Genomic DNA, 19,422 nt, shown 5'->3' with positions numbered 1-19,422 from the left:
AGGTAGACCAAAGCCAGACTCTGACATGGCAGAATATCTGTGCCTACAGTGACAAGGTCCAGGTTCCTGAATTCCTTAGGTGAGATTAGGAAGAGGAAAAAGTGACTTTATCAGGATCTCTAACCAAGAGAGTATTCTCTGGAGAGCTGCTCTGTGGAGGTTCAGTCTTGTGCTTATCCCGCCCAAGATTGGGTCTGTGACTTGGCCAACCAAAGACAGTTTTAGAAAGGCATAGGTGCCTCTTTGATATCAATCTGTTAACAGTACTTAGCTAAACTCAACTTCCTGATAAAGCATGTCCCCTGGAGAAGGATTGGGTCATGTCTCCTGAACAGTGTGCTTTCTGTTAACAATTATTTACGGTTCTGTCATTCAGAATTCATCTGTATATTTTCAGTCTCTACTACCTTTTGTGGTAATGAGTTTCACACTGTCAGTCTCCGCTGAATGCGTCTCCCATCTTTTTTTTTTTTTTTTTTTTTTGCGGTACGTGGGCCTCTCACTGTTGTGGCCTCTCCCGTAGCAGAGCACAGACTCCGGACACGCAGGCTCAGTGGCCATGGCTCACGGGCCCAGTCGCTCCGCAGCATGTGGGATCTTCCCGGACCCGGGCACGAACCCATGTCCCCTGCATCGGCAGGCAGACTCTCAACCACTGCGCCACCAGGGAAGCCTGTGTCTCCCATCTTTTGGGAATGAGTCTTAATTGAGTATAGTGATCGTCTATTTTAGGAAAAGTGAGCACAAAGAACAGGGATGTCCCTAGCATGCCTACATCAGTTGAGATATTTATTGAGGGAGAGGAGTCCTAAGTCCTACTCCTCATAGATGCCAGAGGTGGTATTGTGTTTAAGAACAAAAAAGGCATCTTATGCCTCTTGCAATCACAAGAGGCTGGTGAATTCTGGGTAATGAGGGAGATGTGTCTGGAATGGAGCAAGGAGGAGGCAAGAACCTTATGGTAATGATTAGATAAGGCCAGTTCAAGGAGGGCCTTGGAATACTGGCCTGAGGAGTGGGGGGCTTAATATAATAGGCAGCAGGGAATTGTTCTAAGTTCTTGATCAGGAGGATATTATAATTGAAATTTGTTATATTTGTTATAATTGAAATGGGAAATTTATTATTATAACTGAAATTTGGCAACTACTTAGCAGGTTTGCCTGGATAGAGATTTTGGCCTTCCTCAGTGAGAGGATGGCTCATTGCCTCACAGTTGAAAAGGTCCCGGGCTTCCCTGGTGGTGCAGTGGTTGAGAGTCCGCCTGCCGATGCAGGGGACACGGGTTCGTGCCCCGGTCCGGGAGGATCCCACATGCCGCGGAGTGGCTGGGCCTGTGAGCCATGGCCGCTGAGCCTGCGCGTCCGGAGCCTGTGCTCCGCAACGGGAGAGGCCACAGCAGTGAGAGGCCCGTGCACTGCAAAAAAAAAAAAAAAAAAAAAAAAAAGAAAAGGTCCCTGTTTGGTTAATTTTCCCCATTGCTCCTGGAGCAAAACAGGGTTATGCATTTTCCTTTGACCTTCACATAGCAGTAAATCTGGAGGCTGATATTAAATTATGATTTTAGCGTCCAAGGAAACTTTTTCCCTCGTAGCAGACTCTGTGTCATCAGAAGAATGTTGAACCAGTCTTATGGGTGGTTGCACATGTTTACTGTGCTCTAGAGGTAGGTCATATGTAAAAGGACAGACAGCCGTCCATATCAGGGAGGACTTATAGCAAAGGCTTATTTCTATTATCTGGGATCAAGGGCCATTATGGGGCTCTAACCCTTGGGCTATTCCTGCCGTTCCAAGCACAGCTCTTCCTTAAAGCCAACCTTAATGGCTGCTATGGGAGCAGTTTCAAGCAGCCATCAGCTTCCCAAGAGAGCTCTTCTCTGACCACTTACAGTCCTTAGAGTCTGACTCACCATGTGAACACTTGATTATTGGTCTTATCTTATTTAGCTGTTTCATATGTTAGTTATGTTTTCCTCAACAAAATTAACTCCCATTTCTCTTGTTCTTCATTTGTTAGACCCATAAATACTTGTTGGCTGATTGATTGCATTGATAAAAGGACAACAACAAAAAACATAGCAAGAAAGCTATTAGGGAGACTTAGAAGCAGAGTATAGAACACTAGTCCACCCTGCCAGTCTGTGAGGCAGCCCTGCCATGGAATCTGTCTGGTTTCTTACCAGCTCCCCTCATGAATCTCTTTTGAGTTTTTTTGTGTGAATTGAAGTCTGTGTCACTATCATTGTCCCTCCAATGAACGCTAGTGTGCTAGGGATGGGGGATGGGACATGACACACCAGCTCAGCCTGGCACTGCTGGTTACTGCTGGTCAGTACCACCATGTGGGAGTCCTGTCATCTAGTCCAGCTATGGAAGCCTGAGGCCAATCAAGAGGTTGGTAGAGGATGGCTTAAAATGATGATGTCTCTTCAGGTGGCAGAAATGAAGACTTAGTGGGCACATGGTTGCATTTATAAGATTCACAAGGGAGAAAAGCAACTTCTAACCCCCTGGTACCCTGAAGACAAAGGAGAGTTCTGTGTCAAGAAGTGTATGGATATCATTATTCGTATCGATATAGATGGAAAGTACTACGGGGTTTCAAAAACAGCTTATATTTGTGGATGACAGATACAGTGTTTCACTAGGACAAATTAGTGATGTTTGAGGATACTCCTGACTTTTGAGGTCAATACTGGGCATTACGCCCAAATCTTCACATAGCTCATTCCTATACAAGACAGATCTCTAGCTTACTGCAATTATGGGACTGACCTAGGTGGGTATTAAAGACAGACAGATGGGTTGTAGTTCACAGTGGTCTTAGCCGCTAGCTCTCTTATTTCTTCTTATTCGGGGTAGAAAGGCCTGCTGGTCCCACTTCTGCCTTGCCAGCCACACCCACTCACTAGTGACAACTGGCTGCCAGGATCCTTGTCTCTGGAGAACAATACAATGGGCCTGTTGTGTACTTGTTGACATACAGAGTGGATTGTTTTAGCAGGTGCAGATGATAGTCTGTGTGGAGATTACAGAGACCTTTATCCTTAATGGCATAGTGTAATTGAAATCTAAGTTGTCCTTTGTCCGGTCAACAAGCAGGTGTTGAAATGGGACTTAGTTAAGCTTGGTCCTTCTGTGCATGGGGGCGACATTAGTATGTGTGTGTGGGGTGTGTGTGTGTGGGTGTGTGTGTGTTCTACCTTCTCTGTATCTTTTCCCTCTAATAAAACAGTTTAAACTCCCTTAGGTGGCCAATCAGATGGCTCTGATTTTTCTAAGAGTTTTTGTTGGAGACTATACACCCAGGGCAGTTTGAATCCTGGAGACGTCACTTCTTTGTTTTCAGGAGTGATTTTAGAGATGGGCAGTGACGAGAAAGGTGGCTGTTTTCTGTCAGCGTGGTAATTTCATTTTGCTTGTTTGTGAAATGGAGCCTCATGATTCTCCTGTGTCCTTTTCGGTCCCTGATAAGTGGAGGTGACTTTTCTGAATTCACTTCTTAATTATCTGTACCAGTGAAGGGGAACACTGGAAAAGAGGGTAATCCACAAGCAAGTGAAATGCAAGGACCTTCATTACCCTGAACTCAGTTAGCCAGATCCCACCCTTGGCTTTTAGGAGAAGGAAAAAAATCTTACAAAAGCAAGCTAAGACCAAGGATTTTATTAAAAAACAAACGAGCAGGCAAGAAAACAAAAAGCCACAGAAATCATTTTGCAAGTTCACTCTGTATGTTCACCTTCATGGCAAACTGCTCAGTACAGTTGGTTTGCACTCCCCATGCCGTCGTGTGTGTGGCACGGAGGCAGGGGGAGGATCTCATGGGGATTGTTCCAAACCTGCAGCGAAGGTACAACCCAGGGTTGTGGACAGCAGCTTGCTTAATCCCTGTGCAGATGAGATAAGCCTTTTTCCTTAGCTTACTTTCTTCCCTCTGCCTCTGGTCCTTGCTCATCCACTTATAGTCTGCCTCCAAGAGGAGATGTCTATGTTGAAGGAGGAAATATGCCTCAGGAGGAAGAGAGTAAAAATAGGTCAGTGGTAACTCCAATCACGTATTCCCATTTATTTGGTTTGATACTCAGTTCAACTCGACAAGTGTTTGTTGATAGCCTCTTTGTTCTCATACTTGTATTAGGCTCTGGGAGATAGAGAACCATGATGATAATGTTAATAACTGACATTTACTTAGCATTTACTGTGTGTCAAGGGCAGTTCTAAGCACTTTATTTCTAGTCATGCATTTGAACCACACAACCACCCTATACTGTCATTATCATCCTCATTTCACAGATAAGGAGACTGAAGTTAACTCAGTTACCCAGCTAGGAGCTGGTAGAGCCAGAATTCAAACCCAGGCATTCCCACTCCTAAAAGTCAAGGTTCTTGCTCTTATGAAGTTCAGTTGGGGGAGATGAGGTCAACATAGTGAAAAACAGTGCAGTTTAGGATAGGCCTTTGGAAGGGCCAAGACCTCGCTAAATCCCAGATTCTTCAGCTATTATAGATGTAGTGTGAGAAGTGGATGCTGTAATGTGCCTAAAGAGCTTAGTGCATATGGTGTGTGCTCAATAAATTGTGGCTGCGATGATGACAGTGATGGCATTGATGGCTTTGGATCTGAAAGACGAGTAGAGCTGGGATATCCAGAGAGAAAGAGGAATGGCCTTCCAGGTGAATTATGGAAAGAGGGGAACAAACATGATGTTGAGAAGGGGTGCTAAGGAGATACATTTTTCTTATTCCCTTGCTTATGGTCACTAGTCACCTATTGGCTCAGCTCTTTGAGGAAGGAAGAGGAGTGAGTGGATGTTGCAGAGTCAGTCAGCAGCCCTGAAGCTTTTCACTGGCCTTCAAGCACACTGGACATACCGTCTGTCTGACACTGGGACTCTGCTTCATGACTGGTCCTCATCTTTTCTTCCCCCTCCTTGAGCTCAGGCCTAACGCCAGATGAGTGGGTATGAAAAGCTCTAGACATTCCCAGAGTGTCAGCAACCTATGGTGCTTACAATCCAGGTTCAGTTGGGTCCCTGATCTGAACAGGTATGAGCCTTTGCTGAGGTACAGAGGAAATGTGACCCCCAGCAGGCTGATGGGAGGGACTGGGCTTGAGGGTAACGGAGGTTCCTTAGGCTATCTTCTGTATGTTATAGGTGGCATCAATCAATGAAGTATTTTTTGAGCGCCTAGTATGTGCAGAACCAAATGTTAGGACTTTTCAGTAATTCGAGAGAAGTAAAAAATATGGTCCCTGCCCTTGAGGTACTGTAATTTTGTTGTGGGGATCAGATTGACATACTGGTAACAATTCCAGGTCAGTATAGAGTAGGAATAACTAGATGTTCAATTGCTTGCTTTCTTCAGATGCCGCTACCTGGCTGCCCAGCTGTCTCCTGCCATCCCTGTGTTTGCTGCCATGCTCTTCCTTTTCTCCATGGCTACCCTGTTGAGGACCAGCTTCAGTGATCCTGGAGTGATCCCTCGGGCCCTACCAGATGAAGCAGCTTTCATAGAAATGGAGATAGGTGAGTTTTCTAACCAGCTGGCAAGATATTGTACAGTGGGTGGCTTTGGTTAGTAAGGGAATGGAATCATAATTGTAGTTGCAGACTAATAATCACTTCTAGCCTTTTCCCTCTGAGATCCTGAATCTGAGATCATTACCACCCTGTGAAGAATGTGAACTTCATTCTTCCTTGTTCTGGGTTGCATTTTAGGAGGGATTTCTTACCAAGGTCCTGCTGCACTGTTCCCAAGAGGATTTTTAAAAAAACTGTTTGGGGGTCGTCAACTCATTTGATTTTTTTTAATTAATTAATTAATTAATTAATTTTGGTTGCGTTCGGTCTTCGTTGCTGCACTCAGGCTTTCTCTAGTTGTAGTGAGCGGGGGCTACACTTCGTCGTGGTGCATGGGCTTCTCATTGCGGTGGCTTCTCTTGTTGTGGAGCACAGGCTCTAGGCATGTGGGCTTCAGTAGTTGTGGCATGTGGGCTCAGTAGTTGTGGCTCCCGGGCTCTAGAGTAGTTGGGCACGCAGACTTAGTTGCTCTGTGGCGTGTAGGATCTTCCCGGACCAGGGCTTGAACCCGTGTCCCCTGCATTGGCAGGCGGATTCTTAACCACTGTGCCACCAGGGAAGCCCAACTCATTTGATTTTTTTCAAATTTATTTATTTATTTATTTGGCCGCGTCGGGTCTTAGTTGCAGCACGCGGGATCTTTCGTTGCAGTGCGTGGGCTTCTTTCTAGTTGTGGCTCGCAGGTTTCTCTCTAGTTGTGGCATGCGGGCTTCTCTCTAGTTGTGGCGTGTGGGCTCCAGAATGTGTGGGCTCTGTAGCGTGGCACACGGGCTCTAGGGCGCATGGCTCAGTAGTTGCAGCACGCGGGCTTAGTTGCCCCGCAGATGTGGGATCTTAGTTCCCCGACCAGGGATTAAACTCGCGTCCCCTTCATTGGAAGGTGGATTCTTGACCACTGGACCATTAGGGAAGTCCCTCATTTGATTTTCTTGATGAAAACTATAAACCTCTTCATAAAAATATTCTTATATGCATCACATACATACAATTTTGGATATAATTTCAGGGATTCATAGATCTTTTGAAGCACATGAGTGGGTTTCTAACCAAGAATTCCTGCTTTAGGGGAACACACAAGATGAGAGGGGACAGGAAACATTGGGAATTCTAGGAATGGTAAAGGAACTAGTTACAGGCCAATCACAGTACAGTCTGCAGCTCAGGGTAGGGCTCTTTGGGACAGAAATGAAGAGCTACACTAACCAGGAGCTAGGGTGCCTTCATGAATTGAAGCAGAACATCCCAGGACTCGAGGAGGGGAGCTCCTGGGAGACTCCTGGAGCTCACACTGGGAAAGAAGGCTCTGATGCCAGTACTAGGAGGGACTGGAGCCCACCAGATCCAACAGTGGTGCCTACCTAAATTGTTCTCACATCTGGTACCCAAGTAGCTAGAGTCAGCATCCAAGCCACGTAGAGTAGAAGAAAGGGACCCAGGACTTGTAAGACTAAAAGCTGTACCATTGGGGCACCAATCTGTGGTTAGCCTTTAGTTCTTTCAGGTGCTTTGTTGTTGTTGTTGTTTGTTTGTTGGGATCTTAATATTTTATTGAATGAAAAAGACAAACACATTGGGGTTCTAATAGGTATTATATTTATATATTATTTTTGAGAGAATTTACATTTGTATAATTATCCCCAAGAAGATAGTACATCTTTCTGTATTTTTAGACTGAATTTTGTGCCCTTTAATAGAATTTTTATAGTTTTTTTAACATAGTTTCTATACTTCTCATATTGAGTTTGTTCCTGTTTATATGCATGCTATTGTCAAGGAAATATTTTCTCCCAGTTCTAGTTGGCTTCTTTTTTTTCCCCCACAGTTTTATTGAGATATAATTGGCATATGACATTGTGTAAGTTTAAGGTGTACAACATTTTGATTTGATACTTTTTTAGGTTGCTTTGAAGGCTTCCAGCTTTTGTATTTCTTTTGTTTATTTAGCTGTGTTTATTTAGCTTCTTAGTGGATTTCTTTTTGAAAAATTTCAGCCTGTTTTAGTTGCGGTAAGGGGACATAGATTTGTGCACATCTGAGCTCAAACTACTTAGGGGTGGGGGGAGGGTGGGAATTGTGGGAAGGAAACAGAGGCGAGGTGTGTTGGCGCAGCTGGAGTTGGGGGAGACCTGGACTAGTTAGGAGCAAGATAGGAAGAGACAGTTGTGAGTGTAGTCTTTTCTCTCTCTGGGTTAGTCTTTTGTCATCCTCTTTCCATCACGTATAGAGAAACTGAAGGTCAAGGCAGTGCCTTGACTTGATCTTGCCTCTCACAGCAGGCTGTTAGCAAGGTTAGCTCTGTTTTGCCAGATTGCTGGGCCCAGGGCCCAGGCTTGAGCTGTCAGGTTGTTACCTCTGCATTTAGCATGTTTCTCTCAACAGTAGAGTGCGGTCTTGAGTTCATACGTATGTTTATGTTAGCAAGTTTTTGTCAACTTACATTCAGCCCTGTACTGGGTATGCTGTGGGTAGCGGCTGGGTGGGGGAGAGAGGAAGACATGTGGTTGGCTCCCTTGCATCATAGCTCACCTCATGGGGTGGGAGAGCATTGAACTCTCTCCCAGGTGCCCTCATGTAAAGCACATGCAGAGGAATGTTAGGGTGCCATGCTGGTACTTATATCATCCTCTAATGAATAGCTATCCCCATTCTTTTAAGACTTGTGTCACACTGTTATTGTTTGATTTCACAGCATCCACCCCACTCCGCTAAAAAAGGAAAAAAAGCTCCATATGGCAGATATTTTTAAAATCAAAGTGAATTGAAAAAATATTCTGTTTTTAGAATTATCTTGCACAGCAAGGGTGCAATGAGACAGGCACTCTCATGTGCTGCAGATGGGCGGGTGTGCAAATTGATACAGTCTGTCTGGGAAGTGGTTTCCCAATAAGTGATATGGGCTTTAAGGGTTCATACCCTTTGAGCCAGTAATTTCACTTCTCTCAGGATTAGCTCAAGGAAATAATCAGAGATTTACACAAATACTTGTAGAAGGATTTTTAATGCATCATTTTTTCTTTTTCCTAGCTATTTTAATGCCAGCAACTTCATATATTACTACTCAGACTTCAACATGCTTTTCTTTTTTTCTTTATGTTTTAGAAATTAATTTTAACACATGAACATATTATTGAGGAAGGGAGGAGGGGGTTGGGATTAGGGTGGAGATCAAAGGGGACTTAAGCTTTGTCTGTAATGTTTTAAGTTTTTGCATGCAGCATCATTTAAATAGCAAAATACCAGAGGCAACTTAAATGCCCAATAACATGAATTGGTTAAATAAATTACAGTACATGCATATGATAGAACACTGTATTGCCAATAATGATGTTTTCAGAAAAAAAATCAACAACCATGGAAAAATGCTTACTGTATAACGTTAAGTGAAAAATACAGGGTATAAAATTGTATCTAAAATATAACCTGAAATTTAAAAAAATCATGAATGTTTATTTATTTGTTAAGAGTAGAAGGAAAGGGACTTCCCTGGTGGCACAGTGGTTAAGAATCCGCCTGCCAATGCAGGGGACACGGGTTCGAGCCCTGGTCTGGGAAGATCTCACATGCCGTGGAGCAACAAAGCCCGCGAGCCACAACTACTGAAGCCCACGCGACTAGAGCCCGTGCTCTGCAACAAGAGAAGCCACTGCAATGAGAAGACCACGCACTGCAACGAAGAGTAGCCCCTGCTCGCCGCAACTAGAGAAAGCCTGCGTGTAGCAACGAAGACCCAATGCAGCCAAAAATAAAAAAATAAATAAGTAAAAATTTATTTAAAAAAAAGAGTAGAAGGAAATATACCAAAATGCATAAATATCCCTGAGTTGAGAGACCATCAGTGATTTTTTTTGTCTTCTATTCATATTTTCTGTTTTTTCCAAATTTTTTACAATAAGCATGTATTACTCTTATTTTTAAATAATTGTTTTTCTGATTCTAAATATTACCAGTCTTTTTTCATGCATATATTTTACTTTTGCAAGGTAAAATCCTTTATACATGCTTCTTTTTAGTGTGCATTTTCATTTTTCAGTATGCTGTGAATATTTAAAATGTGTACATCATTTGAAATGGCTGCCTAATATTCCATCCCATGCATGTATCATAATGAACTTAGCCAACCTCCTATTATGATACTGAGGTTATTTTCAGTCTTTCACTATTAAAAGGGACTTCTGTGACAAATATCCTGTGTTACCATCTTTTGTACATCTCTTTGTAATTTTGGTAAGTTCCTAGAAGTAGAATGGCTGGGTCAAAAGTATACACATTTAGGGGCTTCCCTGGTGGCGCAGTGGTTAAGGATCTGCCTGCCAATGCAGGGGACACGGGTTCGAGCCCTGGTCTGGGAAGATCCCACATGCTGCGGAGCAACTAAGCCTGTGCGCCACAACTACTGAGCCTGTGCTCTAGAACCCGCGAGCCACAACTACTGAGCCCATGTGCCACAACTACTGAAACCTGCTCACCTAGCCCATGCTCCGCAACAAGAGAGGCCACCGCAACGAGAAGCCCACACACTGCAATGAAGAGTGGCCTCCGCTTGCCGCCACTAGAGAAAGCCCGGGCGCAGCAACAAAGACCCAATTCAGCCAAAAATAAATAAATTAATTAATTTTTTAAAAAAGTATACACATTTAAAATTTTGGTAGTCACTGCCCTATTGCTTACTGGTAATGTATAAAAATACCTTCTCCCCATCCTTGCCAATACTGGGTATTTTTATTGTTTTTTTTTTTTTTTAGAAGATGTTGGGGGTAGGAGTTTATTAATTTAATTTATTTATTTTTGCTGTGTTGCGTCTTCGTTTCTGTGCGAGGGCTTTCTCTAGTTGTGGCAAGCGGGGGCCACTCTTCATCGCGGTGCGCAGGCGCCTCTCACTATGGCGGCCTCTTGTTGCAGAGCACAGGCTCCAGATGCGCAGGCTCAGTAGTTGTGGCTCACGGGCCTAGTTGCTCCGTGGCATGTGGGATCTTCCCATACCAAGGCTCGAACCCGTGTCCCCTGCATTAGCAGGCAGACTCTCAACCACTGCGCCACCAGGGAAGCCCTATTCTTTTTTTTAACATCTTTATTGGAATATAATTGCTTTACAATGGTGTGCTAGTTTCTGCTTTATAACAAAATGAATCAGCTATACATATACATCTATCCCCATATCTCCTCCCTCTTGCGTCTCCCTCCCACCCTCCCTATCCCACCCCTCTAGGTGGTCACAAAGCACTGAGAGCTGATCTCCCCGTGTTATGCGGCTGCTTCCCACTAGCTATCTATTTTACATTAGGTAGTGTATATATGTCCATGCCACTCTCTCACTTCGTTCCAGCTTACCCTTCCCCCTCCCCATGTCCTCAAGTCCATTCTCTACGTCTGCGTCTTTATTCCTGTCCTGCCCCTAGGTTCTTCTTTTTAATACTTGTTAATATAGAAGGTGAAAATGGTATCTTTATGTTAATTTTTATTTCTTTGATTATCAGTAAAGTTGTATGTTTTCATTTCATATGTTTTTTAGCCATTTTTATTTCTTCTTTTATGAATGTTTTTCTTTGTAATCAGCCAAAAAGCTTGAAGAAACACTTTTTTACATGTATACAAAATAATTGCATGGCACTCAGTGGAATTTGGGGAGGATACTCTGTGATGTTGAGAGTCTAGTCTGGAAATGCCAGCCTGGGGATGACAGTGGGCCTAGGGAACGTTTGATTACTCCTATTGCTCTTGGAGAGGTGGTAAGACTTTTGGTCTCAAATAATGGCTAGCAGTGGTGTTAACTGTCTTTACTGATCTACAGAAGCTACCAATGGTGCAGTACCCCAAGGCCAGCGACCACCCCCTCGTATCAAGAATTTCCAGATAAACAACCAGATTGTGAAGCTGAAATACTGTTATACATGCAAGATCTTCCGGCCTCCCCGGGCCTCTCATTGCAGCATCTGTGACAACTGTGTGGGTGAGTAAAACCAAAGAGACGTTGCCTGGGGAAAGGCTGAGTTGAAGAAGAGGGTCAGGGTGATTTTTCTCAGGAAAGATCAGTGGGGGTGGGAAGATAGATTTAGATAAGAAACAAGCTAGATTTTTAGTTAAGAAACTTTAGATGGGAAACAAGCTTCCGAACAATTGTAAATCAACTGTACTTCTGTAGATCAAATCATAATTTAAATATCCTCTAGTTTAAAAAAAAAAACAACCTCTTTGGTAAATAAAGAAATAAACTTTACCTGTTTTTCAAATCTAGATTTTCTTCTACTGGATCTGTTTCAAGTGGAACCCACCTTACGTAGGGGGAGGAGAATCCTAGTCCACTGGAGGGCAGCATCGGGGAAGGAAGGGCTAAATAAGAAGTGGTGTTCCCAGGAAGAAAAATATTGCTAGCATTTTTTGAATTCCTAATATATACTAGGCACTTGCTAAGTGCTTTCCCTTTCTCTCATTTAAGACTCATAAGAACCCCATAAGATAGGTATTATCCCCATTTTACAGATGAAGAAATAGATGAAGCACCTTTGTGTAGGTTCATATAATTAAATTAGTATGGGATGAACCTGGAACAGCTCTGATTCCAAAACCCTCATTTGTTCTTTCTCTGCTTCTGCTGCAAGGGTGGGGGGTGTATGTGTGCATAATACAGAGGTCTGTGCTTCTATCTGCATATATGTGACTTAGTTGTAATCACTGCCTAGTGTATGCTGAGCCCTGGGAAAGATCAAAAACAGGCAGTAAATATGTCTGTTGACAGGCAGATATGTGCAATTCCTTATATTGTCAATAGGCATACTTCCAGCATTCTTTATATATGCCATGGAGCATGCCTGAGTACATTGCTTTCCTCTCATTAGCCAATTCTTTTTAGGTTAAGGTTGGGAAGATATATCTTACTTTATATGGTAAAAGCTATATGTAGATAGGATTTTTATAAATTGAAACTCATTTTAAATGAGCCAGGAAACTTGATATTTCAAGAAAGTGTGATGTGAAGGTTTTCAAAAAGTATTCCCTCTCTTTATTAATATTCTTAAACATAAAGAACTCATGCAAATTGATTTTTTAAAAAAGAAGCAATAACATTTCAGTAGAAATATGGGCAGCAGATAAAACAGGAAATGCAATTACTTAGTTAACATGAAAAAAAGGTTCATCTCTACTAAAAAGCAAAGAAATAAAAATTAAAACAAGACCTTTTTAAACCTAGAAACTTAGCAAGGAAAACCTGATAACGCTTAGTCCTACACTGGTAGGAGTGTAAATTGGAACAAACTTTTTGGAAGGCAACCTAATAAAATTCATGAAAACCTTAAAACATGTATACCCTTTGATGCCAGTGAGTTGCCTTCTAGGGATCTATCCCAAGAAAATAGTTAGGGATGTGGTAAAGATTTAGGTATGGACACATTTACCTCCAGATTGTTATAGTACTGAAAAATTGGAAAGAAACTATTTGTCCACCAGTAGATAAATGGTCAAATAAATTGTGGGACATAACATACAGTGGACTTCTATGGGTAAAGCTCATACCAGAAAGCTAAATGAAATAAAATAGAAGATAGACTACATTTATAGTGTGATCTCAGTTACACATTTAAAAAAATATAAGTATGTATAAAGAATTATGCAAGGAAGTACTCTAGAACGCTTATTGTCTATTATCTATAGGCTGTGGGGTAATAAGGGATTTTGTTTCTTTCATTAGAAAAAAAATATTTTCAAGTTTTCTACAATGAGCATGTATTACTTGTATCAATATTATCAGAGGGCTTCCCTGGTGGCGCAGTGGTTGAGAGTCCGCCTGCCGATGCAGGGGACACGGGTTCGTGCCCCGGTCTGGGAGGATCCCACATGCCGCGGAGCGGCTGGGCCCGTGAGCCATGGCCGCTGAGCCTGCGCGTCCGGAGCCTGTGTTCCGCAACGGGAGAGGCCACAACAGTGAGAGGCCCGCGTACAGCAAAAAAAAAAAAAAAAAAAAAAAAATTATCAGAAAAAAGTGTGATTTATAATATATTGATGGTAAAAATATTGAATATATCTGTATAAATCTGCATTTATCAGTGTTTTTTATATGGCAGGTTTGCTTAAAGTAAGGCTGTCTTACTTCCCTTTTCTGAAAAGGTATAGCCCTTTAACTAGGAGATGCACCTGTTTTTACACCTTATTTTTTGACTGGTACACAGCTCACTGTGCTTTAAAAATGATATATTTTATTCTTTGTGCCTTTTTCATTCATTAAAATAATACATGTTCATTGTAGAAAATATGGGAAGTACAGGTATTAATAAAACTTAATCCCAAACTCACTCTCCATTTTGCTGTATTTCCTTCTAGTCTTTCTCTTGTTTGTGAAATTAGATCATACTGGAGTTTTTAGTCCTGCCTTTGTCACTTACCATTATATCCTGAGCATTCTTCTACATCTTTAATAAATGTTTTTTGAATATATTATTTTAATGACTGCATAATCCATCATATGGCTATATTCTAGTTTATTTAGGTGGTCTCCTATCAATAGCTATTATTCACTATCCTGTTTTATTCATTATTATAAAACTGCAATCAAAATTATTAAATTTTAAAAAATTATTAAATTTAAGGATGTGGCGAAATTGGAACCTTCATACATTGCTGGTGGGAATGTAAAATGGTGCAGCTGCTGTGGAGAACATTTTGGCAGTTCTTCAGAAAGTTAACATAGAATTATATGACCCAGCAATTCCACTCTTGGGTATATACCTGTATTACCCAGTGTGCTCGGGCTGCCAACAAAATACCACAGACTGAGTAGCTTAAATAACAGAAATTTAATTTCTCATAGTGCTGGAGGTTAGAAGTCCAAAATCACAGTGCCAACTGGGTTGATTTCTGGTGAGGCTTGCAGGTGGCCACCTTCTTGCTGTGTCCTCACATGGCCTTTTTCTCTGTGCTCGCACACTTCTGGTATCTCTTCCTTTTCTTCTTATAAGGATACCAGTTGTGTTGGATTAGGGCCCCACCCTTATGACCTCATTTAACTTTAGTTACCTCCTTAGAGGCCCTATCTACAAATGCAGTCACACTGGCGTTATGGTTTCAACATTTGAATTTTAGGGGGGGCACAGTTCTGTCCATAACAATACCAAAAGAGAATTGAAAACAGGAACTCAAACGTACTTGTACATCAGTGTTCACATCAGCACTGTTCACGATAGCCAAAAGATGGAGACAATCCAAGCGGTGGTTTGGGGGTGATGAAAATTTTTGGAAATAGGTAGTTGTGATGGTTGTACAACATTGTGAATGTAATTAATGCCAGTGAATTTGACAGTTAAAATTAGTTAAAATGGCAAATTGTATGTTTTATATATTTTACCACAATAAAAAATTTAATAAAAAAGTATTGAACTTGGGGGCTTCCATGGTGGCGCAGTGGTTGAGAGTCCACCTGCCAATGCAGGGGACACGGGTTCGAGCCCTGGTCTGGGAAGATCCCACATGCCGCGGAGCAACTGGGCCCGTGAGCCACAATTACTGAGCCTGCGCGTCTGGAGCCTGTGCTCCGCAACAAGAGAGGCCGCGATAGTGAGAGGCCCGCACGTGGCGATGAAGAGTGACCCCCGCTTGCCACAACTAGAGAAAGCCCTCGCACAGAAACGAAGACCCAACACAGCCATAAATAAAAAAAATAAATAAATTAAAAAAAAAAAAAGTATTGAACTTAAATTTCTGTGCACATCTCTATTTCCTTATGAGAAATTATTAAAAATGGATTTATTCTGCCAAAGGGGTGTGAGCATTATTAAGGCTCTTGATACATACAGGCAAATTGCTTTCCAGAAAGGTTCTCTCAATTTGTACTTCCACAAACAGTATTTTAGAGTGTACATTTTACCGTGTTCTCACTAGCACTGAATATTATTTTTTATATTCTTATTTTGATAGGCAGAAAAGTATCTTATTGTTGTATTAGTATTGCGATGAGTTAGTGAATCTGAAAACGTTTAAATATATGTTTATATGGTATTTATTAACTTTCGCTTTTTGACTATTTTTGAAGGAGTATTTGTATTTTGTTATTGATTTGTATTACAAAATTCACATACTTTCTCGGGGGTTTTTTTCCTCTTTAATTTTCTTTATAGTATTTTTAACATCTATGAAATATTTTTTAAAGTGTATGGAGTCAAATCTATTTTTCTTTGTCATCTGTGGTTTTTTTCCATTACTTTTATGCTTAGAAAGTCCTTCTCCATACAGGTGACAAATGTTCACCTATTCTTTATGGTTATTTTAAGGTTTCACTTTGTTTTTACATTTAACTCTTTAATTCATCTGGAATTAATTTTCGTAAATAGTGTGAGGGAAAAAGATCTAACCTTATTTTCAAGCAAGTAACCAATTGTCTCTGAGTTGTTGATAGAATGATACTTCCTTTCTCTACTGGTTTTGAAGCACTATCAGACAGTAAATTTTTATATATTCTGTTTCTGGGTGATTTCCATTCCATTGAGCTATGCCACACCATTTCAGGTATGTAGGTTTATAATTTTTTACTAACTGGAGTTTAAGAAAAACCACACTACTCATTTTTCAAAGTTTCCTTGGCTATTTACACCTATTTATTCTTCCTGCACTTAGTAGACACACTTACTAAGACTTTTCTTTGGAAAAGCAAGGTCTGTGTTGTTAACTGACAGTGAGACAGATCACTTAACCCCTCAGTGTCTCAGTTTTCTCATCTGTAAAACGGAGAAAATAATATCTTCTTTTGCCCAACTTCCAGGATGATTGTGGGGATCAAATGAGATGGCTGTGAAAACATTGTGAAAAAGTGAAAAATAAAAACCAGTGGTTTTTTTAAATTTATTTTGGAAGGAAATAGGTTTTTTTGGTTTTATTTATTTATTTATTTGAATTTTATTTAATTAATTTTTTTATACAGCAGGTTCTTATTAGTCATCCATTTTATACACATCAGTGTATACAAAACCAGTGTTTTTTACAGTTGAAATAGGCAGCGATCCTAGGGGTCTTGGACTTAGGTATTAAGTGGATGGCAGGGTTGTGCTTAGTTTTGGAGGTTTTGGCACTGGACTCTCTCTTTCTCCCACAGAGCGTTTCGACCATCACTGCCCCTGGGTGGGGAATTGTGTTGGAAAGAGGAACTACCGCTACTTCTACCTCTTCATCCTTTCTCTGTCCCTCCTCACGATCTATGTCTTTGCCTTCAACATCGTCTACGTGGCCCTCAGTGAGTATACAGGGCAGTGTATGTTGCTGGAGGGGTGGGTGGTGGGAGAAGACTTGAGGACAGCTTAGGGGAGCGATTCTGTATCCTGGTGGGAATTTACCATTGTGAAGGCACCTTCGGACCAGTTAGAAGTGAGCACTACTATCTGCTCCTGAACGGGGCTCCAAAACTCAGCTCACATCAATTAGGATTTACCGAGTGTGTTGGCCTTCTCAGTGGCCCTCTGCTGGAGACCAGGACCATAATTACTGGTCTGTACCTAGAGTACTGGGCATTTCTGAGGTGATCCCAAAGGTTGGGGATGTATTTTTGGCTGTATGTGTCACCTCTTTTGCCTCATAAGACCTGCCCTTGTGTCAGGTGGTAGAAGGGATTATACCAGAGAAATGTCTTTTAGTGGCTCATGGTCTACTTTGGAAGATAGAAAATACACACACACATAAAACAGCCTAAGGGCAGATGGGATGCGGAGTTAAAGGAGTGGTCTTAATCAAGGCAGCTTCCTGGGGAGAGGTGAGTCCTGAGCTGGATTTTGAACAGTGAAGAGATATGGATTGATGAAAAAAGAGGATTTTTTCTTGGATATTTCTGATTTCTTTCATCTATGAATGAATATCCCCCTCCATGGCCATAGCTGGAGGCTAGGGAAAAGGGAGGGGAGCCAGATGCTTGGCTTGTGGCCGACTCTCTAGTCCAGTGTTGGGTCCTGTATCGAGAAGATGAACCCTTTAGTCAAGAGAGTACCAGCTTGGAGGTGTGAGTCCCTTGCCTGAATGAGGGCTTATCTCTTGCTGGCTTGTAACAAGGGATAGGGAGGGAAGAAAGTGAGTAGGCACTAGGGTATGTGTGTATTTTTTACTAAAGTTACTAATCTTTCTCTCTACTCCTCCTCCCAATTTCACAGAATCCTTGAAAATTGGCTTCCTGGAGACATTGAAAGAAACTCCTGGAACATATCCTCCCCTGGCAGGATGTCCCTGTGAAGCCCTCTTAAACTACTTTTCAGCATGCTTTCTGTCTGCAGTTCTCCACCATCTCATTTTTCAGACATCAGAGAGTGCCAACGTCTAAAATTTTTAAATGTAGCCTTAGTGGTAGCAACTAGAATGGAGGATGGCCAGGGCTTAAAGGGAGGTCTTTCCTTCAACTTTGTCTCCACTGCCTCCCTCCCAAGTCCTTCTGATCCCAGGCTCAGCCCTGCCTTCTCTAGTGGGCTATACTTTGCTCTCAATAGACCTCTTGCATCACTTACTGGAAGTCCCACCTTCCCGTTACAGCTAAGGCTTATTTTGTACAGCAGTTACATTTCTGAAAAGGAGATTCAGATGGGATTTCTAGAAATCACATTCTGGTTTCTTTCCCACCAATTTTTTCATCTATAAAGTTTATTTTTTGATGTGTTTTCCATTGGCAGTGATGGCCAACATTGTTTAGCTTTGGACCCCTCCTAAATGTCCCCTTCGAAGAGCCAGTGATGAATAAACAAACACCTAAATAGACTAGATCTGTTAGAGAGCTACTTGTAGTGAATAAACAGGCATCCTTTACCCTTCATGAGGGATATAGCCAGCAAGTTTAGAATTCACCCGTTGTTATGTATGGATATATATTTGTGATATATGTTCCAAGGGGTAAAGGTGGTGTGACTGGTGTCATGAGTATGGGCTGCGGCATCAAGTCCCCTGGTGTGGCTTCTTCCACATTCCTTAACCAACACCTCACTGTTCTAGAAGTACTCATTTGCTTCTTCACACTCTGGTCTGTCGTGGGACTGACTGGATTCCACACTTTCCTTGTGGCTCTCAACCAGACAACCAATGAAGATGTGAGTCAACTTTTCCTCTCCTCATTACATATTCTTCTACCAAAAGCCTATTCTCTAATTACCTGCTGGAGAACTGAGTCTCCAGGGCCTGGGAGGTTGAGGCAGGCAGAAGCCAGGTGAGGGAGATTGTTAAACCAGGTGTGTAGAAGAAAAAGCAGACTGCTTTGTTTGTTGTAGGGAATTAGGAAGAAGAGATTGAATGGTTGGGTGAGCACAAGGTCTTTAGCTGTTCATAGGTCCTTAAAAGCTAACTGGTGCCTCTGGGTTTGGAATGGAGAGGGACAGTTGCATTGAATAAGTCCTTGCTTTTAAAAAGTTACCGATTGGGACTTCCCTGGTGGCGCAGTGGTTAAGAATCCGCCTGCCAATGCAGGGGACACCGGTTCGAGCCCTGGTCTGGGAAGATCCCACATGCCGCGGAGCAACGAAGCCCATGCGCCACAACAACTGAGCCTGCGCTCTAGAGCCCGTGAGCCACAATTACTGAGCCTGCGTGCCGCAGCTACTGAAGCCTGCACGCCTAGAGCCCGTGCTCCGCAACAAGAGAAGCCACTGCAATGAGAAGCCCGTGCACAGCAACAGAGCGGCCCCCGCTCGCCGCAACTAGAGAAAGCCCGCGCACAGCAACGAAGACCCAATGTAGCCTAAAATAAATAAATTAATGAATTAAAAACAAAAAGTTACCAATTAATCCATATTCATTGTAGAAAATCAGGAAATACAGATGAGCAAAAAACAGCAAATAAGTCCCTTTAATTTTACCTCGTAGGCATCACCATTGTCAATGGTATGATCTAT

General features: G+C 42.1%; 1 protein-coding gene across 1 annotated transcript in view; it reads left to right on the top strand.

Annotated features, from left to right (window-relative positions):
- Nucleotides 1–19,422, top strand: part of ZDHHC9 (zDHHC palmitoyltransferase 9) — a 35,164-nt gene that overhangs the window by 7,604 nt on the left and 8,138 nt on the right. The window contains exons 4-8 of the mRNA XM_082609320.1: nt 5,373–5,533; nt 11,376–11,534; nt 16,662–16,799; nt 17,704–17,869; nt 18,459–18,624. Coding sequence (XP_082465446.1) covers nt 5,373–5,533; nt 11,376–11,534; nt 16,662–16,799; nt 17,704–17,869; nt 18,459–18,624 — 790 coding nt within the window. The remainder of the gene's footprint in view (nt 1–5,372; nt 5,534–11,375; nt 11,535–16,661; nt 16,800–17,703; nt 17,870–18,458; nt 18,625–19,422) is intronic.

The sequence above is a fragment of the Mesoplodon mirus genome, assembly GCF_964341445.2.
Source record: "Mesoplodon mirus genome assembly, chromosome: X".
Classification (NCBI taxonomy): Eukaryota; Metazoa; Chordata; class Mammalia; order Artiodactyla; family Ziphiidae; genus Mesoplodon; species Mesoplodon mirus.
This window is presented reverse-complemented; position numbering and strand designations above follow the sequence as displayed.